Here is a 24,913-nt window from a genome sequence, read left to right as displayed (position 1 = left end):
TTACTATTACTATTATTACTATTATCATCAAATATCAACAACAATGCTAATGGGACGGTACAATAAGCCAACTGACCCAGGATTTTTTCACACTCTACAAATACCACCTTGCACAATATTTGCGGCAGGACTAGCATGCGAAGTAATTGTGCCTATATTGTTACAATTGTGCCTATATTGTCCTACGGGACCGCCTCTCCTGGTATGCCCCACGGAGAGCCTCAAGGTCCACATATAGCAACACCCTAGTGGTCCCAGGCCCTAAGGAAGTTAAATTGGCTTCCACCAGAGCCAGGGCCTTTTCAACTCTGGCCCCGGCCTGGTGGAACGCTCTGCCTCATGAGACCAGGGCCCTGCAGGATCTGATTTCTTTCCGCAGGGCCTGTAAGACAGAGTTGTTCCGCCCGGCCTTTGGCTTGGAGCCAATTTGATTCCCTCCCTCCCTCTCTTTCTTTTTTCTTTTCCTTCTCCTCCTGCGATGAGGCTACATTTTAATATTTTAATGTTCCATTATTTTAATGTTGTATTTTACTTTTGTTTTTAAGTTGTAATCATTCATCTTGTTTTTATTATTGCTTGTAAGCCGCTCTGAGCCCGGCCTTGGCTGGGGAGGGCGGGGTATAAATAAAATATTATTATTATTATTATTATTATTATTATTATTATTATTATTATTACAACCCTTCCACAACTCTTTAGTGAATGAGTGGACAATGCAGCAATTTTTCAGCAGCATAAAATGCCAACTATTCAGGGACCATTTCTGCATCGCTGCTTATACTGACCTCAACGGTTTACTTTGCCGCAACCTGCTCTAGTTTATTATTATTTCACTTACAAATTGCTTTCCATGGAGCATCTCAAAACGATTCAGAATACAAAACACATAGAGAGAAAGCAACTACATATTTAAGAACAGCTAAATCATCTGCATATATAAACACAAATTCTCTCACACAGATTTTTTATTTAAAAAACCTCAGTTCAAAAACAATAATAAAAATAAAATAATAAACCTTTAGTGTCCCTACACCACCTGTGTGGTGTGGTGCAAAAACAATGGAAATCCAATGTAAATATAACTAGAATCAAACTATCCACTTAGAAGGCCTCTTGAAATATGTACGTCTTCAACAGGTGCCAAAAAGTTGAAAGAGAAGACATCTGTCTGATATCTAATAGGAGGGACTTCCAAAGAACAGGTGCCGCTGCACTAAATATCCAATTTCAGCATTGTGCAGAATGAGCCTCCTGATAGGATGGGGATTAGAATGCTGTGATCAGTTAGGTATGCAGAGGATGAGACAATTTTGCCATATCCTGGTCCCAAACCCTATCAAATAGAATTACAGTTCTACCTTGGTTTACGAACAGCTTAGTTCTCGAACCTTTTGGCTCCCAAAAGCCGCAACTGTTCCAGTTTGCGAACTATTTTTGGAAGCCAAACGTCTGACGGGGCTTCCACGGCTTCTGATTGGCTGCAGGAGCTTACTGCAGCCAATCAGAAGCCGCGCTTTGGTTTCCGAACATTTTGGAAGTCGAACTGACTTCCGGAATGGATTCCGTTCAACTTCCAAGGTACACCTGTACTATATGCTGATGTATTAAAATGAATTCAACAGTAAATCAAAGCAGCGCAGAAGAATCAATGTGGCACAAATAAAGACAAATATTTAAAGACACACATTGACATACCCTCCGAAAAGTTAGCTTAAAGGCGCACAGAAAAGTTAAAAGTCCATATTATAAACTGCCACCAACCTGGACCGCGTAAGCTTAGCAATTAATGGCAATACTCATGCCAGCTACTCTTTACAATTAATTATTACAGAATTTTACTAAGACATATGGCACAAGGAGCATTAGCCCAAGTGCTTATTATTTTATTAGAAATAAGAAAGAGACAGTTTGAGGACTGAGAAATCCAAACAGGGACAAGCACTGCTTATTTTCTGTGAATCTATTAATGATCTGAAATGTTTGGTTTCCTTCCATACAGGTTTCAGTTTATAGATGTTAATGCTTGCCAGCTGACATTCATGCTCATGCAGAATTACAATGAGCGGCATCTCCCTTACAGCCCACTGTTGGTGTCATATGCTGGTCCAGCCAGCTCATATCTAGGGCTGGTGGAAATGCCATGAGAGAAGCGCCTGCCGCTGGCACCTTCTGCTTGACTTGCCCAGGGGTGCAATCATTTGGGGAACAATTATGAGTGCGAACATGGGCGTGATTCCTTCTAAATGAAGGAATTGGAGGAGAAGGAAGAAAATGCCAATACTATCTGAAAGACTTTGGCCACCTACTTGATCATTGCAGCTTGGCTTGTGTAGTTACACTGGACAGAAGGTTTTGTACTTTGCTGCTTCAGAGAAATTGACTAACTAATTAAAAACTATTCCAAGCCAGCCCAGCCCAGTGGAACACTTGTGAAATTCATGTTACACGTGAACAACGTATGTACATCCTTTTCAGGCTCATGTTCCTTCCAAGTATCAGTTTATTTGATGGGATTTGTAATATTTTGTTTAACTAGAGTTGAATGACATAACCTTCCTAGTTCTGGCAAATTATTATTGCTGTGAAAGAACATTTCCTTCATGTTTTCAATATTTTATATAACCTTGCTGTTACACCTTGCTGTTTAAGATAGAGAAAGAAATCTGTTTTGCATTACTTGTAGTGCCAATGTTGTGTGAAGATGTGAGCAGTAGCTCTTATTCTAGGTGTGGGGAACCTGAGGCCCTCCAAATGTTTTTGGGTGGCAAATGCCATCACCCCTGAACCATTGGCCATGCTGGCCGGGGCTAATGGATGCTGGGAGTCCAACGGCATCTGCAAGGCCACGGATTCCTCACCCCAGTCTTACACAGTGAACCTCAATGCATTAATCATCCAAGCCATGCAGAAGAAGAAGAAAATAAAAGGGAAACTCTCTCTCCAAGTCTCATTATACAGTACCTCTATTGTTCAGAGAAGGTTCAGACTGAGCTTTTGATGAAAGAACTGGAAAGGACAGGAACAAAAAGGATGAAAAAGGAATAATTAAAAGATGCAGAACATAAAGCCTGATTTGCTTTCATGCATGTCACAGGGCTGAGGCACTTTAGCTAAATGCAGGTGCTCATCAACAACCAGGAAACTGCAGTTAAAGATAAAAAGATTCAGAGAATGACCCCGTGTCCCATCAGAAGGACTCAATTCATTTTTCTTTTGGCGCTTGCCTTACAACTTCACTGAGGCTGAATTTTCCACCACCTTCCTCGTCCTCTTCATTGGCCTTTCCTGAGAGCCCTTTGCTGCCCAAGTCCCAGCTGCCAGGTTTTGCCAGGGCGGTTTCTTTCACACGCTAGCTTCTGGAGGAACCACTTCTTCATGCAACAACACAGTGAAAGTATGGAATTCGTGACAAGATGCAGGGATGGCCACCAATTTGCCCAGCATTGAAGGGGGTTAGACAAATCCATGTAAGATAAGGTGATCAATAGCTACTAACCAACCCCAAAGCCAGGAATTATACCAGTTGCTGCTGATCACAAGCAGGAGAGGGTTATCTGTGAGAGGTCTAGTACTGTGGCCCTACCTTATTTATGTACCCCTATGATGTTATAGACTATAATTATTGTGTAATGTTTTATTTCTGACTATCGGTCGAATAAAGAAATTGATTGATTGAAGCAGGAGAGGGCTATAGGGCTCATGGCCTGCTTGTGGGCTGACCATTGGCATCTAACTGGCCCCTATGAAAAAAGGATGCTAGACAAGGTAGGCCTTTGGAGTGGACTGACCTAGGAGGACTCTTCTTACGTTCGTTGTTCCTGCCACCCCCCTTTCTTCTTCCCGTTTCCCTTGTAAAGCCTACTTTCTGCAGTTGTGGGCAAGTTCACAGACCTATTTCACAGTTAACTGCATAAATTCAGTCAGAAGACTCTAAAAGGTTTGCTTCCAGATGAAAGCAATCGGAGAGAAACCCGCTGCAATGTACAGTGGCTAAGAAATTGAGCTGTGAACCAGGAAATCCCTACATTGAACTCAAGACACATGAAACCACTATCGGAGGCTGAAAGTTTAAGTGACAGAATTTGAGGGAGTTGAACTACTTGACCATTTTACTTCTGACCATTGACCCACTTGAAATGGTACCATCGAACTGTTTTTTTTCTCCAGCTGCGGAGGGGAAGAGATGGGTACCTTCACCTTTCCCCTCCATGGTGGAAATGCAGGGAGTGACATTTTGAGAGGGGGAAAATGGCATTTAGGATTAAGATGGGAAACTGCATGGCATAGCCCCTTCCATCTCCAACCTCAACCACTCATCTGCAATATGGGGATAATTATACCGATCTCTTATACCGGTGCTTTTTTCTGGGGGGACGCAGGGGTATGCATACCCCTAAGCATTTTGTGAATCTTTGAACTTTTGTCCAGTTATGGTATTTATTTTTTCTGATTTGAACTATAAAATGGGGATTTTCTTGAATCAAAATGAGAGTACCTCTAAACATTTTCTTTTAGAAAAAAGAATTGCTTGTACCTATCCATCTTGTAAAAATTACTGAAATAATGTGTGTGCTTTCAACACTCTAAATGCTAAGTATTATTATCACCATATATTAAACAGAATGAAAAAACCTGTTTCTAGGAAAGTTGCTTTCAAATCCTAGCTAAAGTCTGGGAGAAGTTTGAGGGCCTTCAGTTTTTAACAACAGCTATAGGAACCTAACTGACAGGACGTTGTTGACAACATGAGACAAAGACTGCAAACCATAAGGCTTATTGTAAAAGCGCTTCATAAATAGAATGGAATGGCAAACCGGGGAGGGATTATAGATCAGAAGAAAATATCACAAGAAAGTGTCATTTTTTTCTAGTCTGCAGTTGTTATTTTTTCATTATTATGTCTCTCCCCACCCCCACATCTGAAGTGAATGGTGTATGATCACACAACAATAAGGTAATTAATTACATTATTAAATTTGACCACAACGAACCAAGTAACATTTTTGTGGAATATGAACTGCAGGAGAATGGAAACGGTGCTGCATGTTATGCATAGAGGATAGAATGAGGAAAAATGCCTTTTTACATTTGTAGTAACACTCCAAACCAGACAAAGATTTGGTGTCACTCACATGAAAGGCTGCTGCTTCCTTTCCTCCACTTTCCCTTTCCTGCCTCCTGTACCTAAAAGGGTAGATTTTATTTTTAAAACAGCTGTTTTGTGCAAGAGTAGTTCTTCGCTAAAGAGCTGTTTTAAATATAAACGTATCATGAATGTTCCTTCAGCAACTATCAGTGGAAAACAACGGGTGCCTCCTTTACTTTGGGGCATGGAAACCAAACAAAAGTAGGACATGTGGCAATAGACAGCACCCAGCAAAACGTCACCACATGTGTAAAAACAACAACACACACAATGTGCTTGACAGTTGGGTAACCTTATTTTACATTGGATATTTCACCCCTTATTGGACTGCCCAACGAGAGGGAAAATCCAAATTTAGTGGAGGGAAGGCTTGGATGAGGAGAGACAAACAGCTTCAAATCCACATTAAACTCTAGTTCAGATGCATTAAGAGATTCCCATTGTCATTCACATGCATGTTGTTTAGGCAATATGGTATGCTATAGCATCCTATATTCCATAGTTAGTTCCAGCTTCACCACAACCTCAGAGTTTAATGTCTGCCAGGGATAATGTGAAGAATCAAAGTCCTTGATTTGCCTGTTAACATGGAGTCTATGCAACGGAAGCTACCATTCCATGTTCCAAACAGCCATCTGCCAAGCAATATCATTCATGTAGAATGACGGAGCTGGAAGGGATATTGGAGATCGTCTAGTCCAACTCCCTGCCACAGGTAAAGCATTTCAAAATACATTTCCTTTCAGCCAATTAAGTGAGACAATGGGCAGGCCAAAGACTAACTCTGTATTGGTGCCAGCACAATATTGAACATGGAGGCAATGTGCCATTGTGCACTACAGATGTGGAGCAGCCAAGCTCTGAACAAAAATTACCAGTGGCACTCACTGTATGAAGGAGGCACTGCTAAGAGCAACTACTAGCGGACCAAGGCCTTCACCTATAGAGTTCCATACCATCAAATCTGAAGGTCCCTGACAGTTCTACAATGGGCTTAGATACCATTTTGGGAAGACTGCAAAAGACAGTAAAGGGACCCCTGACCATTAGGTCCAGTCGGGGACGACTCTGGGGTTGCGGCGCTCATCTCGCTTTATTGGCCGAGGGAGCCAGCGTACAGCTTCCGGGTCACGTGGCCAGCATGACTAAGCCGCTTCTGGCGAACCAGAGCAGCGCACGGAAACGCCGTTTACCTTCCCGCTTTGCACTTTGACGTGCTTTCGAACTGCTAGGTTGGCAGGAGCTGGGACCAAGCAACAGGAGCTCACCCCGTCGCAGGGATTCGAACTGCCAACCTTCTGATCGGCAAGTCCCAGGCTCTGTGGTTTAACCCACAGCGCCACCCGTGTCCCGCATACTACTACTACTACTAATAATAATGCCACAGCCCAAAATGGATGAGACACCCCCTCTTCTCTCTCTCTTTCTGCCACCTCTTTTTCCCTTCCTTGCTCTCTTTCTTTCTGCACATTCCCTACCGCTGCTCTACATATCAGTGGTACTCTTTAAAAAACCCTATGCCTTTACAACCCCCAGCCTCACACCCACCAAAAAACCCCAATTAGTGCCATCTGGAAATATCAGTACAGTTTTCTCAGTGTACATTAATAAATGCATTGACTTACCTCTTTTCCTATCCCATGCATAGAGCTCCTTTATTCCCAGTTCATTCAATGACTTTGTAAGTTCCAGTTCCTCCCCAGTGAAGGTGTCTCTCAGGAGGACAAGGCATTCCTGACTGACCTCACATTTCTCACAAATCACTGGGATGATGCTTTGGAGAGGCACCTCGGGACTCACTCGGACCACTGCCTTTTGTGTCTTGAGATAGTTTACGACCAGCCTCACTGTTTTCTAGGGAAGCAAAATAGAAAAGGAAAAGCCTCTGTGAGCCACAGCTCCTCAGAAGGTGGTGCTTTTGCACTGCAGTTGCAAAATAGATTATTCATACTGGCAAGAGGGTTAAAGAAAGATCAAGGAGTGTCATATTCATTGCACAGGAATGGCATTACAGAAGCAGAACAGGATTCCTTAGAGCTTTCTCCGTGTAGGTATGCATCAGCACATTTTAATCGCTTATGAAATACCTGTATACGCAACGCTGAAAAACAAAATTATTGTGAAGCACATAGCAGTTATTCAAATATTAGATGGAGAGAGAGTATATGAGCAATAATAGCCTTGGACTCTAAGCAACTTGTTCTACAAGGCAGTTGCAAGACCTGTAGATGAGAACTGTCCAGTTGTTTCTATTATGGAATAAAAGAATTAAAGGGTTGGAAGGGACCTGGGAGGTTTAGTCAACCCCTTCAATGCAGGATCTGAAATGTTAGGATGCAGCTACTGTATTGTATTCCCTTAGTCTTTGCTTAAATACCTCCAGCATAGAGGGGTCCACCATTATCATGGCAGTTGACTACTGTCAAACAGTAAGTTCCTCCTAATGTTTAGCTGAACTGAGCTCCTTTGCAATTTCCACCAATTGGTCCCAAAGCAACAGGGGACAAGTCTGCTGGTTCTTCTGATTTGATTATTTTTGTACCTTGATACCAGGCTTTACATTATCTCTACTGAATTTCACATGCTGGCTTTGGCCAGCAGTTCCAGCCTGTAAAGATCATTCTGAATCTTGGTTCTATCTTCTGTGCTGTCAACGATCGCTCCCAGCGTTGTGCCATCTGCGGTTTCAGTTCCTAACCATACTTCCTCTAGAATGATACTTAACTCTTAACCTCCACCAGGTGGCAGAATTATTCATTATGTTGCAATTTTGTCCATTTCACCTGCCTCCTTCCAAAATTCAGAAGTTATAATAAGGTTATAGAGATTAAATAGGAGTTTTTCCTCATCAGGACTCCCACAGTTTTCTGTTAGAAAGACCTAAAAGCCAATGTTGTTGGCATCTGCCTGTCTCTCTCTCTCTCTCTCTCTCTCTCTCTCTCTCTCTCTCTCGTGAGTATGCCTCCAGGGGTGGAGTCAAACCACTTCATTAGCAGTGACCTTCCCAGGGCACAAGCCTGGGCAGTGGAGATGGAGGTCCTGAGCTGCCCAGATGACACATTGGCCTTGCTGATGTGATCCAAAGGAAAACAGAGCAGTGTGTTTGGCACCAGCTTGGCTGCAGGAGTTGCTGGAAGGAGGCATACAAGACACCACCCAACCATCTCCAATCCAGATATGTGTAGGGTTTACTCCTTAGCCTTTCTTCTCCTGAAGTTGTCGTGCGAGGCGGCAGAGGTTTAGGATCAGAGCTTCCCTTCTCCTAGAAGGGCTACCTTCCCAGGTGAATGAGCCGCATCTGCTCCTCATTTCCATCTACAGCTTTTGCAGAAACAACCTTCTTGACTGTTGGACCCACTGTTGGTCTTGTCTGCTCAATCCACCAAGCCTGTCTCTGCATGCAGGGGAAGTCCCTAACTCACTGGGGTTTGAGATCCATCAGCTATCCTCACTTGGTTTAGCTGGCCAGTCAAAGCTGTTTCCCAGGGTGTGGCCACTGTCACATGCTGACAGCTTCTAGCAGCCACAGGTGAGAGCTGAATGAAGGGTGGTGACCAAGGTGGACTAACTACCCCAGGAGCATGATGTGCCCCCACCAGAATTACTACCCCTCCCCTAACACCCTAAGACCCCTTACAATACAAACAACAAAAGACAGTCCTGTTGTCTAGGCCTAACACAGCCTTGAACAACTCATCCTCCAACGAGAACCCAAACTTCTAGGAAACCAGGAGACCAGAAAGAGCCCCCCTCCCCGTCCATAAGATCCAGGGAGAGCTCTCACCAGGCCCACATCCAGGGAATGCCCAGGGGGAACCTCAGGGTGGATCTCTGCCTTGTCTGTGGCAAAGAAGTCCCTGTCTAAGCTGTATGGGGAGGCTAAACCACCTGTTAGTCCTTGAGAGAATCAGCACCAGAAACTGCAAGCTCAGACAGCTGGCCAGTAAAGGAGCATAGACTTGAGACCACAATGTCACCATGCTAGTCAACAGTACAGTGGTACCTCGGTTTAAGTACTTAATTCGCTCCGGAGGTCCGTACTTAACCTGAAACTGTTCTTAACCTGAAGCACCACTTTAGCTAATGGGGCCTCCTGCTGCTGCCGCACCGCTAGAGCACGATTTCTGTTCTCATCCTGAAGCAAAGTTCTTAACCTGAAGCACTATTTCTGGGTTAGTGGAGTCTGTAACCTGAAGCGTATGTAACCTGAAGCGTATGTAACCCGAGATACCACTGTAAAGGGTTCCTTAAGCATCTGGATTTGGACAGGGTCTGGAAGGCTACTCTTTATAAAACTTCAGTTGAAGTCTGCTAGTAGCTGGAACAACACATTCCTCTTAACTACTTACTCATGCAACCAGACTCCCCTGCAGTTGTCCTGCCCTCTGACTGAGTGGTGTACACACTCCTCCCCCTCTTAATTTTATCCTCACAACATTTCTGTGTGGTAGGCTTGGTTGAGAGACAGTGACAGGCCCAAAGTCACCCAGTGACTGAGTGGGAATTTGAACCCTGGTCTCCCAGGTCCCAGTCCAGCACCCGAACCACTACTCCACCTTGGCTCTGGATAGAAACCACGTGGCCTTACAGACCTTGCTGGACTCCAACCACACCTGGAAGGCCACAGGTTCCTCAACCTTACTTACAAAATGACAATTCAACTCACAAAAGGCCATAGTCAACTCAAAATAAACCTGCAGTAACTACCGTATTTTTCGCTCTATAGGACGCACTTTTTCCCCTTCAAAAATGAAGGGGAAATGTGTGTGCGTCCTATGGAGTGAAGACGCCATAGCCCCGCGACCCTCTCCCGGCTGGAGAGGTGACGCACGGCTATGGCAGGAGCCTTTCCGCTGCTCCCTGACCTGCTCTTTGGGGCTGGTGGTGGGCTTCACCCCGCCAGCCCCAAAGAGCAGGTCCAAAGGAACCTGAAGCCTGGAGAGCGAGAGGGGTCAGTGCACACCGACCCCTCTCGCTCTCCAGGCTTCCAAGGTAGCCGCCTGAACGCACCTTAAACGGCACCTTGTTTTAGAGCGGGAAAACAAGAGGGGGAAAGTTCTCCCCCTCTCTGCGCAGTGTCTCCTGCCGCTTCGCTGAAGGGGCGCTGGGCAGAGAGGGGGAGATTATTTTTTTCTTTTTCTCCCCCCTCTAAAACAAAGTGCGTCCTATTGTCTGGTGCGTCCTATGGTGCGAAAAATATGGTACTTATTGCCATATACCCAGTCTCTACACTGGCTGTCAGTTAAGATTACCATAACATCGCAATAGTAAGCTCCATGCCAAGTTCAATACTGAACACATTGGGGGGGGGGGGGAGAGACTGTCATCAACATTTCTTGACATCTGGCAAAACAGTTATGCAGCAGAAAGTTCCAACCTCAGGAATTTTGGGCGGAGGAGGCCGCTTCGCCTTTCCTTCAGGAACCTTCTCCTTCAGAAGTATCTTCCATACATCCAGTGCCCCTATCAAAGTGTTTGGCTTATAACTCAAAGTCTGTTGGGTCCCTGAAGACTGCAGCTCCAGGGTGTGATAGGCTGGATTTAAGTGGTACCGGCTGCACAAGTCAACCAAGAGGTCCATCACAGCTTTACTGGAAGGGAAAACAGAAAAGGCTACTTAGAACCAGATTTAATAGAACACAGAAGGGTTTTCACGCAGGTAGAGAGAGCAGATTGAAACCATATCCAGATAGTACACATACACATATATAAAAATCAACCTGGACTATTTCAAAATAGCCATGTTCTTCAAAACATCCATTGGGAAAATTTGTGCCTCTTTGTGCCTCTATTTGCTGACATGGGCATAGCCAGTGTTGAGCTCAAGGCAAGAAGCCCTGAACCTTTTCCTCATGGCCAGTTTGTCTTCACACCAGAACCACATCCACAGATCAGCTACTGAGTGGGTTATAGGGATGGAGAGACAAGCTTGACTGCTCTCATCCATCAGCTGCGTGACGGCTCTTGCTCATTAGCTATGAACAGGGATGGGCAAATCTACCAATTTCAGTTTCTCATCTTTCCAATCTTAAATTCAGTTATCCACATTTCCATATCACATGGTTTATTTTATTTTTAAAAAATATCCTCATGAAAATTCATCAACATTTAATACAAAATTCTCATAATTATATGTATTTTTGCACGCAATTCTGCCTATATATTTTTTTACAAAGCAGTTTTCTGTAACACAATGCATTTTTGTATGTTATTGTCACTAATACATGGATTTTTAATGTACACTTTATCCCAGTACATGCATGTTTGTACACATTACTCAGCTGCAGAACTTCATTGCAAAATTCAGAGAACTGCAAACTTTTAAGGATGCACTGAAGGATTGTATTGTGTCAGAAAGTGTGATAACTGGGAGGTTTGCCTTTAAATGAATCAAATTTCTGTCCCATCCCTAGAATGGAGGAGAACCCACCAAGCCTCAAGCCCTTCAGCCACTAAAGGAGGAGTCTGAGAGAAAACCCACACAATGGGAGATTTTGCTTTAAAACACCAACTGAATCGCAACTCAGCCACGAACCAAACCCAAAAGAGGAAGAAAGCCAATGCGAAGGACAGAGCCTCATGAAGCCTGGCCAGAATGTGGAAAGTGTAGAGAGCAGGGGCCCAAAATGTCCCCACCCACAAAGCCTCCACACCACCACTGGTGGTCATCTGGGTAGTGGAGATGCCTTCACATGCCCTCCGCAGTGGCAAACCCACCTTACCTAGGGGTTGGGGGAGTGAAGACCACAAAGTCCTCCGTGTGACCTCTGGGCAACGGCTAAGAGGCAATGAGAGGCCTCTACATAACCTCCTTAATTCTTGGACATGTACTGGATTGCTCCACACCAATCATATAAAATGCTGGACAACAATTTGTTGTTCTCCCAACCATTACTAGATTTCATCTATTCTTAGTCTAACTGCTTTTCCTCAAGATGTTTGTTTGTGTGGAAACATCCCTTTCCTGGTCTTTTAAATTTTCCTCATGTGTGCTTTGCTTCAGGAAAGGATGGCTCTCTTCAGATATATGCACAATGCTTCAGAGGCAAAATGGTGTCCTATACTATGCACTGCACATAATTAAAATTAATAAATACGGTAGAGAAAAAATTGATTATATGCATATAAATTAGCCTCTCTGCATGCTGGATGAAATACATGTGCACTAAAAACACTAAAAACAGGAGGCGCTGCTTAACCTAACATGCACTGCTAGATTATAAACAGCGGGGGGAGAGGGAAAACCTGAAAATTATTGCATTGTCTTACATCTCTCCTCCTAAAAATGACATCAATGGGTAGATACAAATTGTTCCAAATGTCTGAAAGCCTTACCTGCCATGCACAGTAGTTTTCTGTTCTTCTCCATCTGGAAAAACTACTATAAAGTCCACCGTCCTGTTAATCAGATTTTCCTTCATATTTATCACACCCTGATCAGGCAGTGCTCCCAGGTCTGTAGGTAATTTGTGTTCATTATTAACTGTACAGGTGGCAGGAGTTTGGTTTGGTGGAGGTGGAGCACGAGCCTTCATTCTTCGTCTGAAAAAGAAAACAGTAGGAAGTTGGTTTGTTACATGCACATGCTCCAAAAGAGCAGTCGATACCACCTGCCCAGGTGATAAACACCTGCTTCCTTTGGACACTAACAGGCTGTATTACTTAGATTTTAGTGCTTCATAGCACACTTCCAGGACAGAGTAGTTAGGATCCCTTGGCAACCCACTCAGGAAAAAAACACTTTACCGCAAAAACCACAATAGAAATTCCTACATTTTAAGCAACCCAAGTACTCAAAGCGCCCGGAGTGAGGGTGAGACAATTTCAGTAGGGAAACTGGAGGGGGCCAGTTTCATCAAGCCTTAGGTACACCTCTGCAAGAGGCCTAATAAGTCTTTGGATCATACCTTTCTAGCTTCATGCCATCTACGAGTCTTTTATAAAATGCTGAAAGCACAGAGCTGAGGACAGAGCCCTATGACTCAAGTCCTCCCTTTGGGCTGACACAGAACCATTAACAAGCATTCCCTGGGTGTGGTTGTTCAACCAGCTGTAGTATCAACCTTGCAAGTAGTATCGTCAAACCCACATTCCAAAAATGCAATATAGTAAAAACTCAGACAGATGCAGCAGATAAAGCAGAGACCTCAGAGTTTGTCCTAGGCCTTGCTGAAGTCCAGATATACCATGTTTGTGGCATCCCCATGATCTACCAAACAAATAACTCTCATCAAAAAAAGGAGGTAAGGTTGCCTGGGATGCCTTCTCCTTCATAAACCTTGTAACCAAAGCTTTCTTTTCTGGAGGATCATGAGGTACTTAACGATCTGCTCGAGAAATGTGGCCAATGTTGACATCAAGCAGTGATTTGTAATCCACTAGAGCCATTCCCCACCCTTTGATGACAGGGGACAACATCTGCACATCTCCAGGCTTCTGGCATCTCCTCTGATCTCAAATATTTCAAAAATATTCAGAATTCTCAAAAATTACAAGCAGCATCTCTGATGTAACACCTTCAAACTCATTCAACTCCCTTGGGCTTAATTCATCTGACCCTAGACGTGTGAATTTACTGAAAGTAGCTTGGTGTTCACTAACCATCTTCTTACCTATCCACGCTGCAAATCCCTCCTCGTGTTGTTGGCTCTTGTTGTCTTAAATATAATTTTATTTTTCACTATTCATCCAAGAACAAAGCAAAACATCAAATAATACACAGTATAGTTCAGATTTAGTCTGCATCCATAATTTTCCCTTGTGCTTCTTCACGGTGCCAAGCATTGATAATGGCAGTAGACATCGCAAACTATTATTCAGGCAGGGAATATAACATAGTGCCAGATTTCCACAAAATCACTCTCCAGTCCTTTAGCCTCCCCTATTTGTTCTGCAAGTTTTTCTGTTACAGCTGCACTTATATTACAGAAATACATACCCTTCAATATCTCTTCTAACTCTGCAGTGATCCTTTATTTCTTCCCAGAGCCTACTCCATTTCATAGATCCTCCATTTGCCCTCTCTGCAAATAGTCCTCTAATTATATCCTCAATCTGCCTTTTTGCCCCTAGCCCAATTCACAGACATGGAAAAACTCAAGAGAAGTACACTTTTTATCTTTAATTCCATCTGCAAACTAGCCTGCCTGAAATCCACACTGCTCTCATTAATTTGCAACACCTCCTGAAGTGTTTACCTAAGAAACAGATTGACTCCATAATCCCTAAACAAAACTATATAAAAGATTTGCATAGCAAGTCCCTTGCTACTATACTATTATTCTTACCTCTCAGAATAAGCTGCTTGGCAGAAAATGCAAGAATTGTTCCTCAAAACAAAAATAGCATGAATACAATCCCTAAGATTTATGAACACCGAGATCCTGGAATGTAAAAAGAGCCATACCCTTTGGACCAATAAGGATCTTAGTTATTTATTAATAAAGATCACTGACAATGTAACCTTGGCATACCAAAGCCCAACTAACAGACGGCACCCTGTCAAATGCTTTTCACAAGGCAATGCTCATAGCCTTCATTTCCTCACATCAACTCTGTAAAGTGACATATATACAGTTTTGGTGAAAAGTGCAAGCCTGGGGTTTTCACCTTCAGCTTGTAAGCTGTACAAGACACAACAGAAACCTTCCAGTGAGGTACTAAAGTACCTGGGTAAAGGTTCTCAACGTAACCTTAGAGAAAGTCTCTGGAAAGCAGTGCTACACTATGTGAAAGCTTGTTTGTCTGAACAGCATGAACACTCAAGAAATGCATGCATTCAGTAGTTTGATAAACAGGAACACTGCTTATACAGTACAGGGTTCCACTAGCATGAAAATACACAAAAGGAGTTTCCACAGGTGTGGCAGGTGAGAGTTCTGCTCCCATGCACTTCTGGTGTTAAAATTAAACCACATTATGTCTGCATGTTTGCCATGATCATCTATAGTTTGGCCCCCAAACAGTATTTGGCTTAAAATCAGTCTGGGATGTGAATGTCAAGTTTCACTAGATACACCCATTTCAGATCCTTTCCCTCACTACCAAAACTGAGATGGCAGAATTCATGCAAAAAGGGCTCAGAGATGCTAGTTCTGGGCTTCCTATCTGAAAACGTCTACTGCCACATGGCAGAACTAGTCCTGGAATTTTGAAAAGCAGAGTTGTGCTGCTTTCAGAGGTGCATAAAACCATATTATTAAGCGGAACAGTCACATACATTAAGGGGTGCAAGTGAAATATTCATATGTGAATCCAATGACACCTTTAAAAAAAGATGTCATCACTTTTCTATCATCACCAGCTATCAAAATCTGTACAATGAATGATAATCTCACCTGAAAAAATCTTATCTCAATTGTACTAAAGTGGCGCTGGGTAGAGAGTAAATTCCACTTAACAAGATTTTGTAAACTGCTTTTGTTATCAAGCCTTGTCCTGCAATGTCCCTTCTGTTCCCTGCCTAGTAAGCTTGGGCAATTGCTCAACGGTGCTCTGTGCCACACACGCTGCCAACTTAGGCAGGACTGATCAGAGTCTCCCCTTTTGCATTTTCGCTCTCGCCCCCCCCCCAATATATTTTGAGCGGATTATTGTTAATGCCCAGTTCCTGCCGCTCTCCCAACATGTTCCTCACATGCTCTTAGCAGTCTTTGTGCGGGTGCGGAGATCATATAAATCTCAGTACATTTCAAACTGCTAATGAACCAAACATGCATCGCCAGTGAGGTAATGAAGTGTCCTGCTTTCACACAATAACCGTGTTGTTGCTGGAACATTATAATGAATAGATGCCTCGGCTGCTATTATTAGGAAATTCCACAGTTTGAATTCTAATGGGATTGGGGTTTCTTGTATTAAACGTTTGAGTGCCAGCTTTCATTTCAGGCTATATTTTCCTCAAACACTTAAAAAGATGTTTGCTGGAAGAAAAACACGGTCATGCCTAGCCCTGAGCTAGCACCAGGCATGGAGTCCTTAGAGGACAGACTGGGCACCACACAGGTTGAGGGTCTTGAGGAGCAGGCAGGGGCCCCTGAGCCCAACGCTGATGGTCCCCTGGAGGGGCCCTTCACATATCTAGTGAGGAACCCCTGGAGCTCCCATTGCTGGAAACAACATAGGTCCCTAGCTTCAAGGTCCTGATTCTACCCACTCTCCTTTGCTGTGTTGTACCTTGCCACACGCACACACACAAAACATACATGCATACATGTATGTGTGTGTGATCTTGATCTTGGACTGTTTCCCAATTTGTTTCTGGATTACTTTTGGAACTAGATTGATTACATTTGATTTACATTTGAAACTAGATTGATTGGAACTGTGCTTGATCATGGTTTGTTTGGACTGTGCTCCACTGGTTATCTCTGTCGTCACTGGTGAGTAGTTCGGCTTATATCGTCTGTAACTGGGATCCCTGCCTCTGAGGGCATCTCCTGGAGTGTTACAAACATTCCCAGAGAGAATAAGCATTATACATGCAGACATTGACACTTGCATACACTGCATTCATAATGTCAGTGTACAAATACCGTATTTTTCGCTCTATAAGACGCACCAGACCACAAGACGCACCTAGTTTTTGGAGGAGGAAAACAAGAAAAAAAATATTCTGAATCTTAGAAGCCAGAACAGCAAGAGGGATCGCTGAGCAGCGAAAGCAGCAATCCCTCTTGCTGTTCTGGCTTCTGGGATAGCTGCGCAGCCTGCATTCGCTCCATAAGACGCACACACATTTCCCCATACTTTTTAGGAGGGAAAAAGTGAGTCTTATAGAGCAAAAAATACGGTATCTGATATTTCCTTACTAAACCAATGAAACAGAAACTGGCATGGAATGCACGCAATCACAACAGTTGTTATCCATTATTTTGCTAATGCTTGTACTGAACAATTTCTGAACAACTGTGCTCATACAATTTCTGAAGGAATGAATAAACGTTTTGCAGTGCTGAAAGCTAACATGTTAGCCTTCTGGGCCTACAGACACTGGGGCTACCCAAGTGAATAGCAGCAGCATCTTACTCACAAGCCTGTTTTTCTCTTTTATTATCATCCCCATCCTGCAACTAATACACTGCTCATTTTGTTACTCTGTGTGCCCCCTTCTCTGGCACAAAGCAGCCCCAGTTTGTGCTTCCCTGGCTGTGCCCAAGTGATTTGTTTAAACTCAACCTATCAACCTATTCCTATGACACATAGGTCCCGCTATAGGAACCTAATTACCTCCTGAGAAATGGTTCATAAAGCAAGTGTTGTTATAGAGATGTGAACATTTCCATGATTTCTTATGAGGAAAATTCCAATGCACTTCTGACCCAGAAAGATTCACCCTGAAATGATTTATATAAAAAAAAACCCTGAACATTATTATGATGAATAAAATCACAAACACCATTACCATTATGCCATATACCTGTATTTATTCAACAAACAAGTCAAACAATGAAAAACAAACGCTTCACCTGCCATCATGGTGATGTCAAGTGATGGACGGGGGGCAGCCCCACACACCTGTCAAAGTGACCCCTGGGAGACCATAGGATCTTGGCTGCCAGCTGGACCCAGTTTCTAATCCCACTCCAACCAGTCTTTGAAGCAATCCGAAATGTGTGAAAAGTGGATGGAGCAATTTTTGTTATTCCCTATTAGACTCACATCGCCTGCCAACCTAGCAGTTCGAAAGCATCCCCGGGGGCAAGTAGATAAATAGGGACCGCTTACTAGTGGGAAGGTAAACGGCGTTCCGTGTGCTGCGCTGGCTCGCCAGAGCAGCGATGTCACGCTGGCCACGTGACCCGGAAGTGTCTCCGGACAGCGCTGGCCCCCGGCCTCTTGAGTGAGATGGACGCACAACCCTAGAGTCTGTCAAGACTGGCCTGTACGGGCAGGGGTACCTTTACCTTTACCTTTATTAGACTCACACAGATGAGGCATCTGATGTTGAAACTTTTGCTCCATCATTGGAATGAGATCTGATATATCCTATGGCCCCTGAAATGCTCTAACGGGGACTCAAAGGACTGCAGCTCAGTTGTTTTTAAGCTAGGAAAAATATGTGGGTTGGGCTTAAATTCTGCACATCCTTTTCCTTTTATATTTAGTCTGTATAGCTAAATATATGAACACTAACATGATTAAATCCTCCACAGCCCTTGTGACTTATGACATATATATTTAGTAATTATACCTATTTATACATAACTGAATATTAATCTTGAAGACCAGTTCAAGATATCATTTATTTTGGGCTCTTCCAGAAAAAGTTTCTTTGGGGGAGGGTGATCACTCTATTTCAGGGGTGGTTTGAGGTGTTCCAGCCTGCCTGGTTCTTTTAAAGGAGCTTGACTCACCTGTAGCCCTCCAGAGGTTTCTGAAGTCGAACTCTCATCTGCTTTAGCCAGCATGGCCAATATTCATGCAAAACTTAGAGGTCCTTGCTTTAAAGTTATTATCATCTTGGAATAGCAGCATTTAATCTTTTGCTTGTTTTAGGTAAACAGAAAACAACAGAAGCACTTATAAAACGAACTTCCCATTCTAAAATGTATTTTATATAATTGACTTTTTATTTTTATTCTTGGTATATCATATTGTTGTTTTATTGCTGTGGCCGATGGCTGGTGCAAATATTCATTTATTTAATCATAACTTCCCATTGCTTTTTGACACACATACTATTACATTTTTTTAATCAAATATTTTTTATTCACACGCTATTACTTTGGCAGGCTCCAGAAAGCTTCAAATTATTTTTGGTCATATGATTATTTGACTTGCCTTTTAGCCTTTGGTGCAATCTGATACAAGCTGTTGGTGGCCTCATATCAGCTATGGAGCCCACAATTCAACCCCTACTATATATGTTTTAGGGACGCGGGTGGCGCTGTGGATTAAACAACAGAGCCTAGTACTTGCCGATCAGAAGGTTGGCGGTTCGAATCCCTGCAATAGAGTGAGCTCCCATTGCTCTGTCCCAGCTCCTGCCAACCTAGCAGTTCGAAAGCACGTAGTGCAAGTAGATCAATAGGTACCGCTATGGCGGGAAGGTAAACAGTGTTTCCATGTGCTACTCTGATTCGCCAGAAGCGGCTTAGTCATGCTGGCCACATGACCCGGAAGCTGTATGCTGGCTCCCTCGGCCAATAAAGCGAGATGAGTGCCACAACCCCAAAGTCAGTCACGACTGGACCTAATGGTCAGGGGTCCCTTTACCCTTTACTATGTATGTTTTAATGCACAATGTAAAAGCTTTGAAAATATAGAAAGCACCTTTTTATTAGCTAAACTACCACTATGAAAAATCCAGAAAAAAATGGCCCCAAACTATAACTGTTTGTTTATAATAATAAAAATAAACTTGTACACTACTGTTTCGTTTAAAGAAACCCAAAGGGATTTACCAGAATTATATACCCACCAAAAAAACCTCTCCCAAATTTAAAACACATCACTGACTGTGAAAGAAAGTAGTATCTTAACTGTCTGCAGAAACCTGGTAGCAAAGAAAATATTTCAGCAAAAATTTAAAGGCGAATCTAGAAGACACCTGCTGAATCTCTATTGGAAGAGCATTCCACACGTCGAAGTCTCAGTTTCACCACCAGGACACGGGACACCCTACACTATCCTGGGAAAACCCTTTAATCCCAATTTTATTTTATTCTTTGGTAGGTTTACTAAAAGAAAAACACACACCAATAAATGCATTTTAGAAAGGGGCAAGATTAAGCATGGATGCACAAAGCATTTAGCAAAATAAAAACAAGACTCCTTGCGCTCTGCTCCCTCCTTCTTCCTACCCAGGGCGGTCTGCCCCTCTGCCTGCCCCTAAGAGCCAGAGCGTCATGTGGGGCTGGGCCTCAGTGGCGGCAGCCTCTCCTCCTCTTCCTCCTCCTCACCCTAGAAATCTTATGGGGAATCAAGATCTGTTGGGAGTGCTAATGCTGTGAGCCCTTCCACCTTATTCTCATGTTGTAGATTTGTGTAAGTGAGACCATATATCCTAAAGACACTACAGTCACCTTAATTCCAAGGAACTCAAACCCTGGGTAAGCGCCTGGATCCGATCAAATCTATTGCTGCTCAGAGCAATAATATTTTGTTTTGATTAAGGGGAAGGACAGTCTAGAAATTATTAAATCGGGGCTTTCTGAGATGCAGGAATCTTGATTTATTTGTTTTATCAGCAAATTAGACTTGCAATTCATTAGTCCTTGAAACGACCTCTTACGAGTGTGTGCTTCTATTTTGACTGTCGAGACTGAACACTGTAAAATAAATATACAAACATTTGTCCTCCATTGAGTTATCCAATGCACGCTGCTACGCCCATGTCCTGAAGGACTGATCCAAAATAACTGTGGCATTAATATTACACAACTGTAATTTTAGATACTGCTAGAGAAGCAGGAAGAGCTTTCAGGAGTATGACTGCTGCAGTTTTATAGCATCTCTATACCTCAGGAATTATCTAGATACAGCATAGATATTTAAAATGCTTGTGGAAGAGCCACAGCTACTGGGGGCGGTGTTAGCCAGGTATTTTGCCCTGGGTGAAGCCTCCAGAGGGGCACCACTGAGGCTCTCAACCTCTCTCTCTCTCTCTCTCTCTCTCTCTGTGTGTGTGTGTGTGTTTGCAAATGCACCTGGGGGCTGCCAAACTGGGCTTTTGACCTGGGTGAAATAAAGCCTAATTTTGCTCCTGCTTGTTGATTATTGCAGCAAAAAATGTAATCTAAAATGCCTCCTACACAAGGAACAACTCACTAACTGAAAACTACTTACCGTATTTTTCGCTCTATAAGACGCACCAGACCACAAGACGCACGTAGTTTTTGGAGGAGGAAAACAAGAAAAAAATATTCTGAATTTCAGAAGCCAGAACAGCAAGAGGGATCACTGCACAGTGAAAGCAGCAATCCCTGTTGCTGTTCTGGCTTCTGGGATAGCTGCGCAGCCTGCATTCGCTCCATAAGACGCACACACATTTCCCCTTACTTTTTAGGAGGGAAAAAGTGAGTCTTATAGAGCAAAAAATACGGTAGTTTTTGCATTTGAACATTCATTTGCATCTCATTGTCTGTAAATCATCCACCCAATAGTTGCATAGGAAAAATATTATTTAAAAATGCACTCAGATAGATATGTTGACTGTGGCTTTCTCCCACTAAACAATCCAGAGCCCACCCATAACCAACATGAAAGTTCCAGGAACTTTGTTGGCCTTCACATTTCATACTTAAGTTCTAGCTGCTGCCTAGCATTCTAAAATTAAGTGAATAAAACTCCCAGACCAGGGGAAGCTTGCCCAATGGATTTCTGAACCTCAGGGTACTAAGAACACTGACAAGCCTACAGTGAGGGGGGAAAGTATTTGATCCCCTGCTAAATTTGCCAGTTTGGCGAACCAGAGCAGCGCACAGAAACGCCATTACTCATTATAATGCACATCAATCTCTGACTTTTGTCTTCTGGGTTTCTGGGGGTTTTCCTGTTGTTATTCTGTCTCTCACAGCTACAATACACTTACCATTAAAATTATGGACTGGTCATTGCTTCGTCAGAGGGCAAACGGGCAAATTTTGCAGGGGATCAAATACTTTTCCCCCTCACTGTACCTGAAGCTTGTTTATATATCAGTAAGACTCACTAAGCTCACTGAGACAACCTCAAGTATATATAAAATAGTAGTCTTCATGGTGTATTAAAGGGCAAAGAAATCAGTGAGAAGAATAGGTCAGTTTTTAACTGGTGGCACAGGACACTGTTGTATTACAACTGTTACTAAGGGCGGAAGGGCACACAGGTAACTCAACTTTGGGCTGCTAAATTGTAAGTTATGAGCGTTGGACTAGATGACTCTCTCCCGCTGTGCAAGAGCGCTGGCCACCTCCTATGGACAGGGAGCGGACCTGAGTGAAGACTGCTGCCCTCAGGTCTGCTCCCCAAGCCCCACCCCATGGCTGCCACAGAATGGGCAAATTTCAAAATTGGGTCAGGCAGGAACCCAAGATGTTCCACGGCGGCCGAGGAGGAAGCCAACAGCTGCAAGCATGATGGCACTGCTCCGGAGAGTAGCAGAGCCACAGCGACGGATCTCAACCGCCGCCCACCCCGGACCAGGTAAACAGCCATTATAGGGAATTTACAACTCATGGCTGTAATACTTATGTAACTGTTGTAATTGTGTTATTTGTATGCAGATGGTACAATATTTTTAAGGCTTAATGAACTATGAAGTCAATTAGACCCCACACACATTTTTTTTTAGGTTTTCTGCACTTTACAAACTCTTGGATTGTTATAATTGTTTGCTTGGCGGGAACCGAACTATGAGCATTGGTTTGCACTAAATGCTAAGCTAGTACTCTGGTTTGTGTCTTCCCAACATAATTAAGAGAGGGCATCAGTGTGCCTGAGGGTCCTTGCTAGTTCCAGGTAAACTGTAATTTGTTTAGATTACAATTATGTACAAACTAGGCCTTCTATTGAAATATACCGTATTTTTCGCCCTATAGGACGCACTTTTCCCCTCCAAAAATGATGGGGAAATGTGTGTGCGTCCTATGGGGCGAATGCAGGCTTTCGCTGAAGCCTGGAGAGCGAGAGGGGTCAGTGCGCACCGACCCCTCTCGCTCTCCAGGCTTCAGAAGAGCCGCAGCGCCAGCCCCACAAGATCGGGGGACAGCGGGGAGGCGGAACGCTGCCATCCCACTGTCTCCCGATGTGGTTTGGAGGCTGACGGCGGGAGACGTGTGCTTCTCCCCGCCGCCAGCCCCGCAAGCTCCGGGGACAGCTGGGAGGCGCAGCGCGTCTTCTCGTTGTCCCCGGACCTGGTCTGCAGGCGGGCGGCGGGGAGAAGAGCGCTTCTCCCCGCTGCCGGCCCCACAAGCGCCTGGGGGGGGAAAATAATTTTTCTTCTTTATTTCCCCCCAAAAAAACTTGGTGCGTCCTATGGGCCGGTGCGTCCTATGGGGCGAAAAATACGGTAATCAGAATTTGTATTTTCCTTGAAAGAAAGAAGGTTTTTTATATGTGGCATTTAGTAATAAATGGGGGGGGGGGGGTCCTTTTTCACTGATCCAAGCTTTGGATGGGATTACTTAAAACAAGTTGCCATGCATTATCCTCAAAATCAGGTTCCTGTGCAGAAGGCTGCTGTGTGTGAGTTAAGAACTAGCACCTGGGTCTGGACATTCAAATGTGCACACACCAACTAAACAGATGGTGAGTTTCACTGCCACCAATTGCCTATTTTGAGCTGAGTGTGGGGAATGACTGCCCCCCACCAACAGTACCAGGAGATTAGAATGATCAAAGATGGCAGCAGGGACCCAATCTTCATCAGCTGCATGTATTCAGATCCTAAAATGCAATGCATTCAGACCAGTACTCTAAGCATCTATGGACAAATGAAATACTGCATAATGTGAATACGATGCAGATGTTGGAGTTTCAGAGAGAATTAAACTTATTAGGTCTCAAATGGCATGCCGTTTCTGAGATAAGGAAGCGTCACAACAAAATAATAATTGCCATGTATAATTAGCAGCTCACTATATGGAGTTTCGCTCATTTAACTAACAGCCCGAGGCAAAAATATTACGCATTTTTGCAGCAAAGGAAACATTTGCTAAAAAGCACTACAGCAAGTGCTGATACAGCTTCTTAGAAAATCCATACCTTTGAACATTCTAAATTAAACAACCAGTAGTTCCAGTCATTTCTTTAGCATTTCATTATTGTCCCATGCGCAAGCACAAAAATACTACAATAACTTTATAATTAGGAGAAAGCACACTCTTAAAAAGCAAACCCATCAGAATAACGCAAGCCATTATTCCATCATTGACTGCTTTTCTTCTATCGAGGAAAAGGGGTTCATTCATTCCCTCTCAAAGACACAGCACTTCCTGACTACTTTAATTTCAACATCAAACAATTCAAAGAAATTTAATACAGGGATGCCCAGGGTGCTGAATGAAGTAGCTTGTGATTTTCTGTTTAAATATAAACTCATAAAAGATGTACAACTATCCAAGTACCATAGCACACATCCAGCCCGGTGCTATACATGGTGCAAGGTTCTGCTGCAATCTGAGCTTAAACAGTCTTACTAAATGATCCTAACACAGTATTTATATTCGGAATAAAAGCACATTCTGATAAAATTGCAACCAACCTGTATGCTAGTGAACTCTATCCAAAATACAGACCTTACAATTTACAGCCTTGGTTTTCAAACCTTTATACTTTCAAGGAGGTGTTTCCACATAGAATAGAATCATAGAATCATAGAGTTGGAAGAGACCACAAGGGCCATCGAGTCCACATGAACCTCTCTGCCAAGAAACCTCTATGCATCTGACACAAAACCCCAGAATGTTGTAGGATTCTGGGAACAAATTATGAATTTTCTACATGAAAATCACTGCCATGTAGGTAATTGTTCATAGTATTACATACAGGCTATTTCACAGTGGTTTAAAGTAACATCAAAAACATGATGATAAAAACAAGACGTGAAACAACCAGTTTCAGCAACGGCAATACCCAACACATAAAAGGAGCTTGTCGTCCACCATAAAAGGAAGGCAGCCCCAAAGGCTTTCAAAGAAAAAGAAAAACCACACACACTTTGGCCCTCACCCCCAAAATGACACCAGGGAGGAAGCTATGCAAACCTCTCATGAAATGGTGTTCCAGAACATCAGAACTGCTCCTGAGAAAGCCTATTCTGGCTGGCCACATTCCAGCCGACGC

The 24,913-nt window shown here is 43.4% G+C and overlaps 2 protein-coding genes and 1 long non-coding RNA gene across 31 annotated transcripts in view; 1 reads left to right on the top strand and 2 right to left on the bottom strand.

Moving 5' to 3' along the window:
- GALNT1 (polypeptide N-acetylgalactosaminyltransferase 1) overlaps positions 1–24,913 on the bottom strand; it is a 538,911-nt gene that overhangs the window by 453,441 nt on the left and 60,557 nt on the right. The window lies entirely within an intron of this gene.
- Positions 1–24,913, top strand: part of LOC310661719 — a 157,193-nt gene that overhangs the window by 91,342 nt on the left and 40,938 nt on the right. The gene's annotated exons all lie outside the window — the stretch shown is intronic.
- Positions 1–24,913, bottom strand: part of COBL (cordon-bleu WH2 repeat protein) — a 104,011-nt gene that overhangs the window by 66,361 nt on the left and 12,737 nt on the right. For 13 of the 29 annotated variants that reach the window (XM_083407447.1, XM_083407452.1, XM_083407436.1 and 10 more), the window contains 4 exons: positions 12,482–12,688; positions 10,524–10,737; positions 6,772–7,000; positions 2,962–3,006 (listed from right to left, as the gene is read on the bottom strand). In XM_083407447.1, the coding sequence (XP_083263573.1) occupies positions 2,962–3,006; positions 6,772–7,000; positions 10,524–10,737; positions 12,482–12,688 (695 nt within the window). Of the gene's footprint in view, positions 1–2,961; positions 3,007–6,771; positions 7,001–10,523; positions 10,738–12,481; positions 12,689–13,053; positions 13,108–14,433; positions 14,561–17,662; positions 17,787–24,913 lie in introns of those variants that run through there. The other 16 variants (XM_083407464.1, XM_083407463.1, XM_083407455.1 and 13 more) reach the window with 8 other exon arrangements.

The sequence above is a fragment of the Podarcis tiliguerta genome (genome assembly GCF_965153285.1).
Source record: "Podarcis tiliguerta genome assembly, chromosome: 13".
NCBI classification, from domain to species: Eukaryota; Metazoa; Chordata; class Lepidosauria; order Squamata; family Lacertidae; genus Podarcis; species Podarcis tiliguerta.
This window is presented reverse-complemented; position numbering and strand designations above follow the sequence as displayed.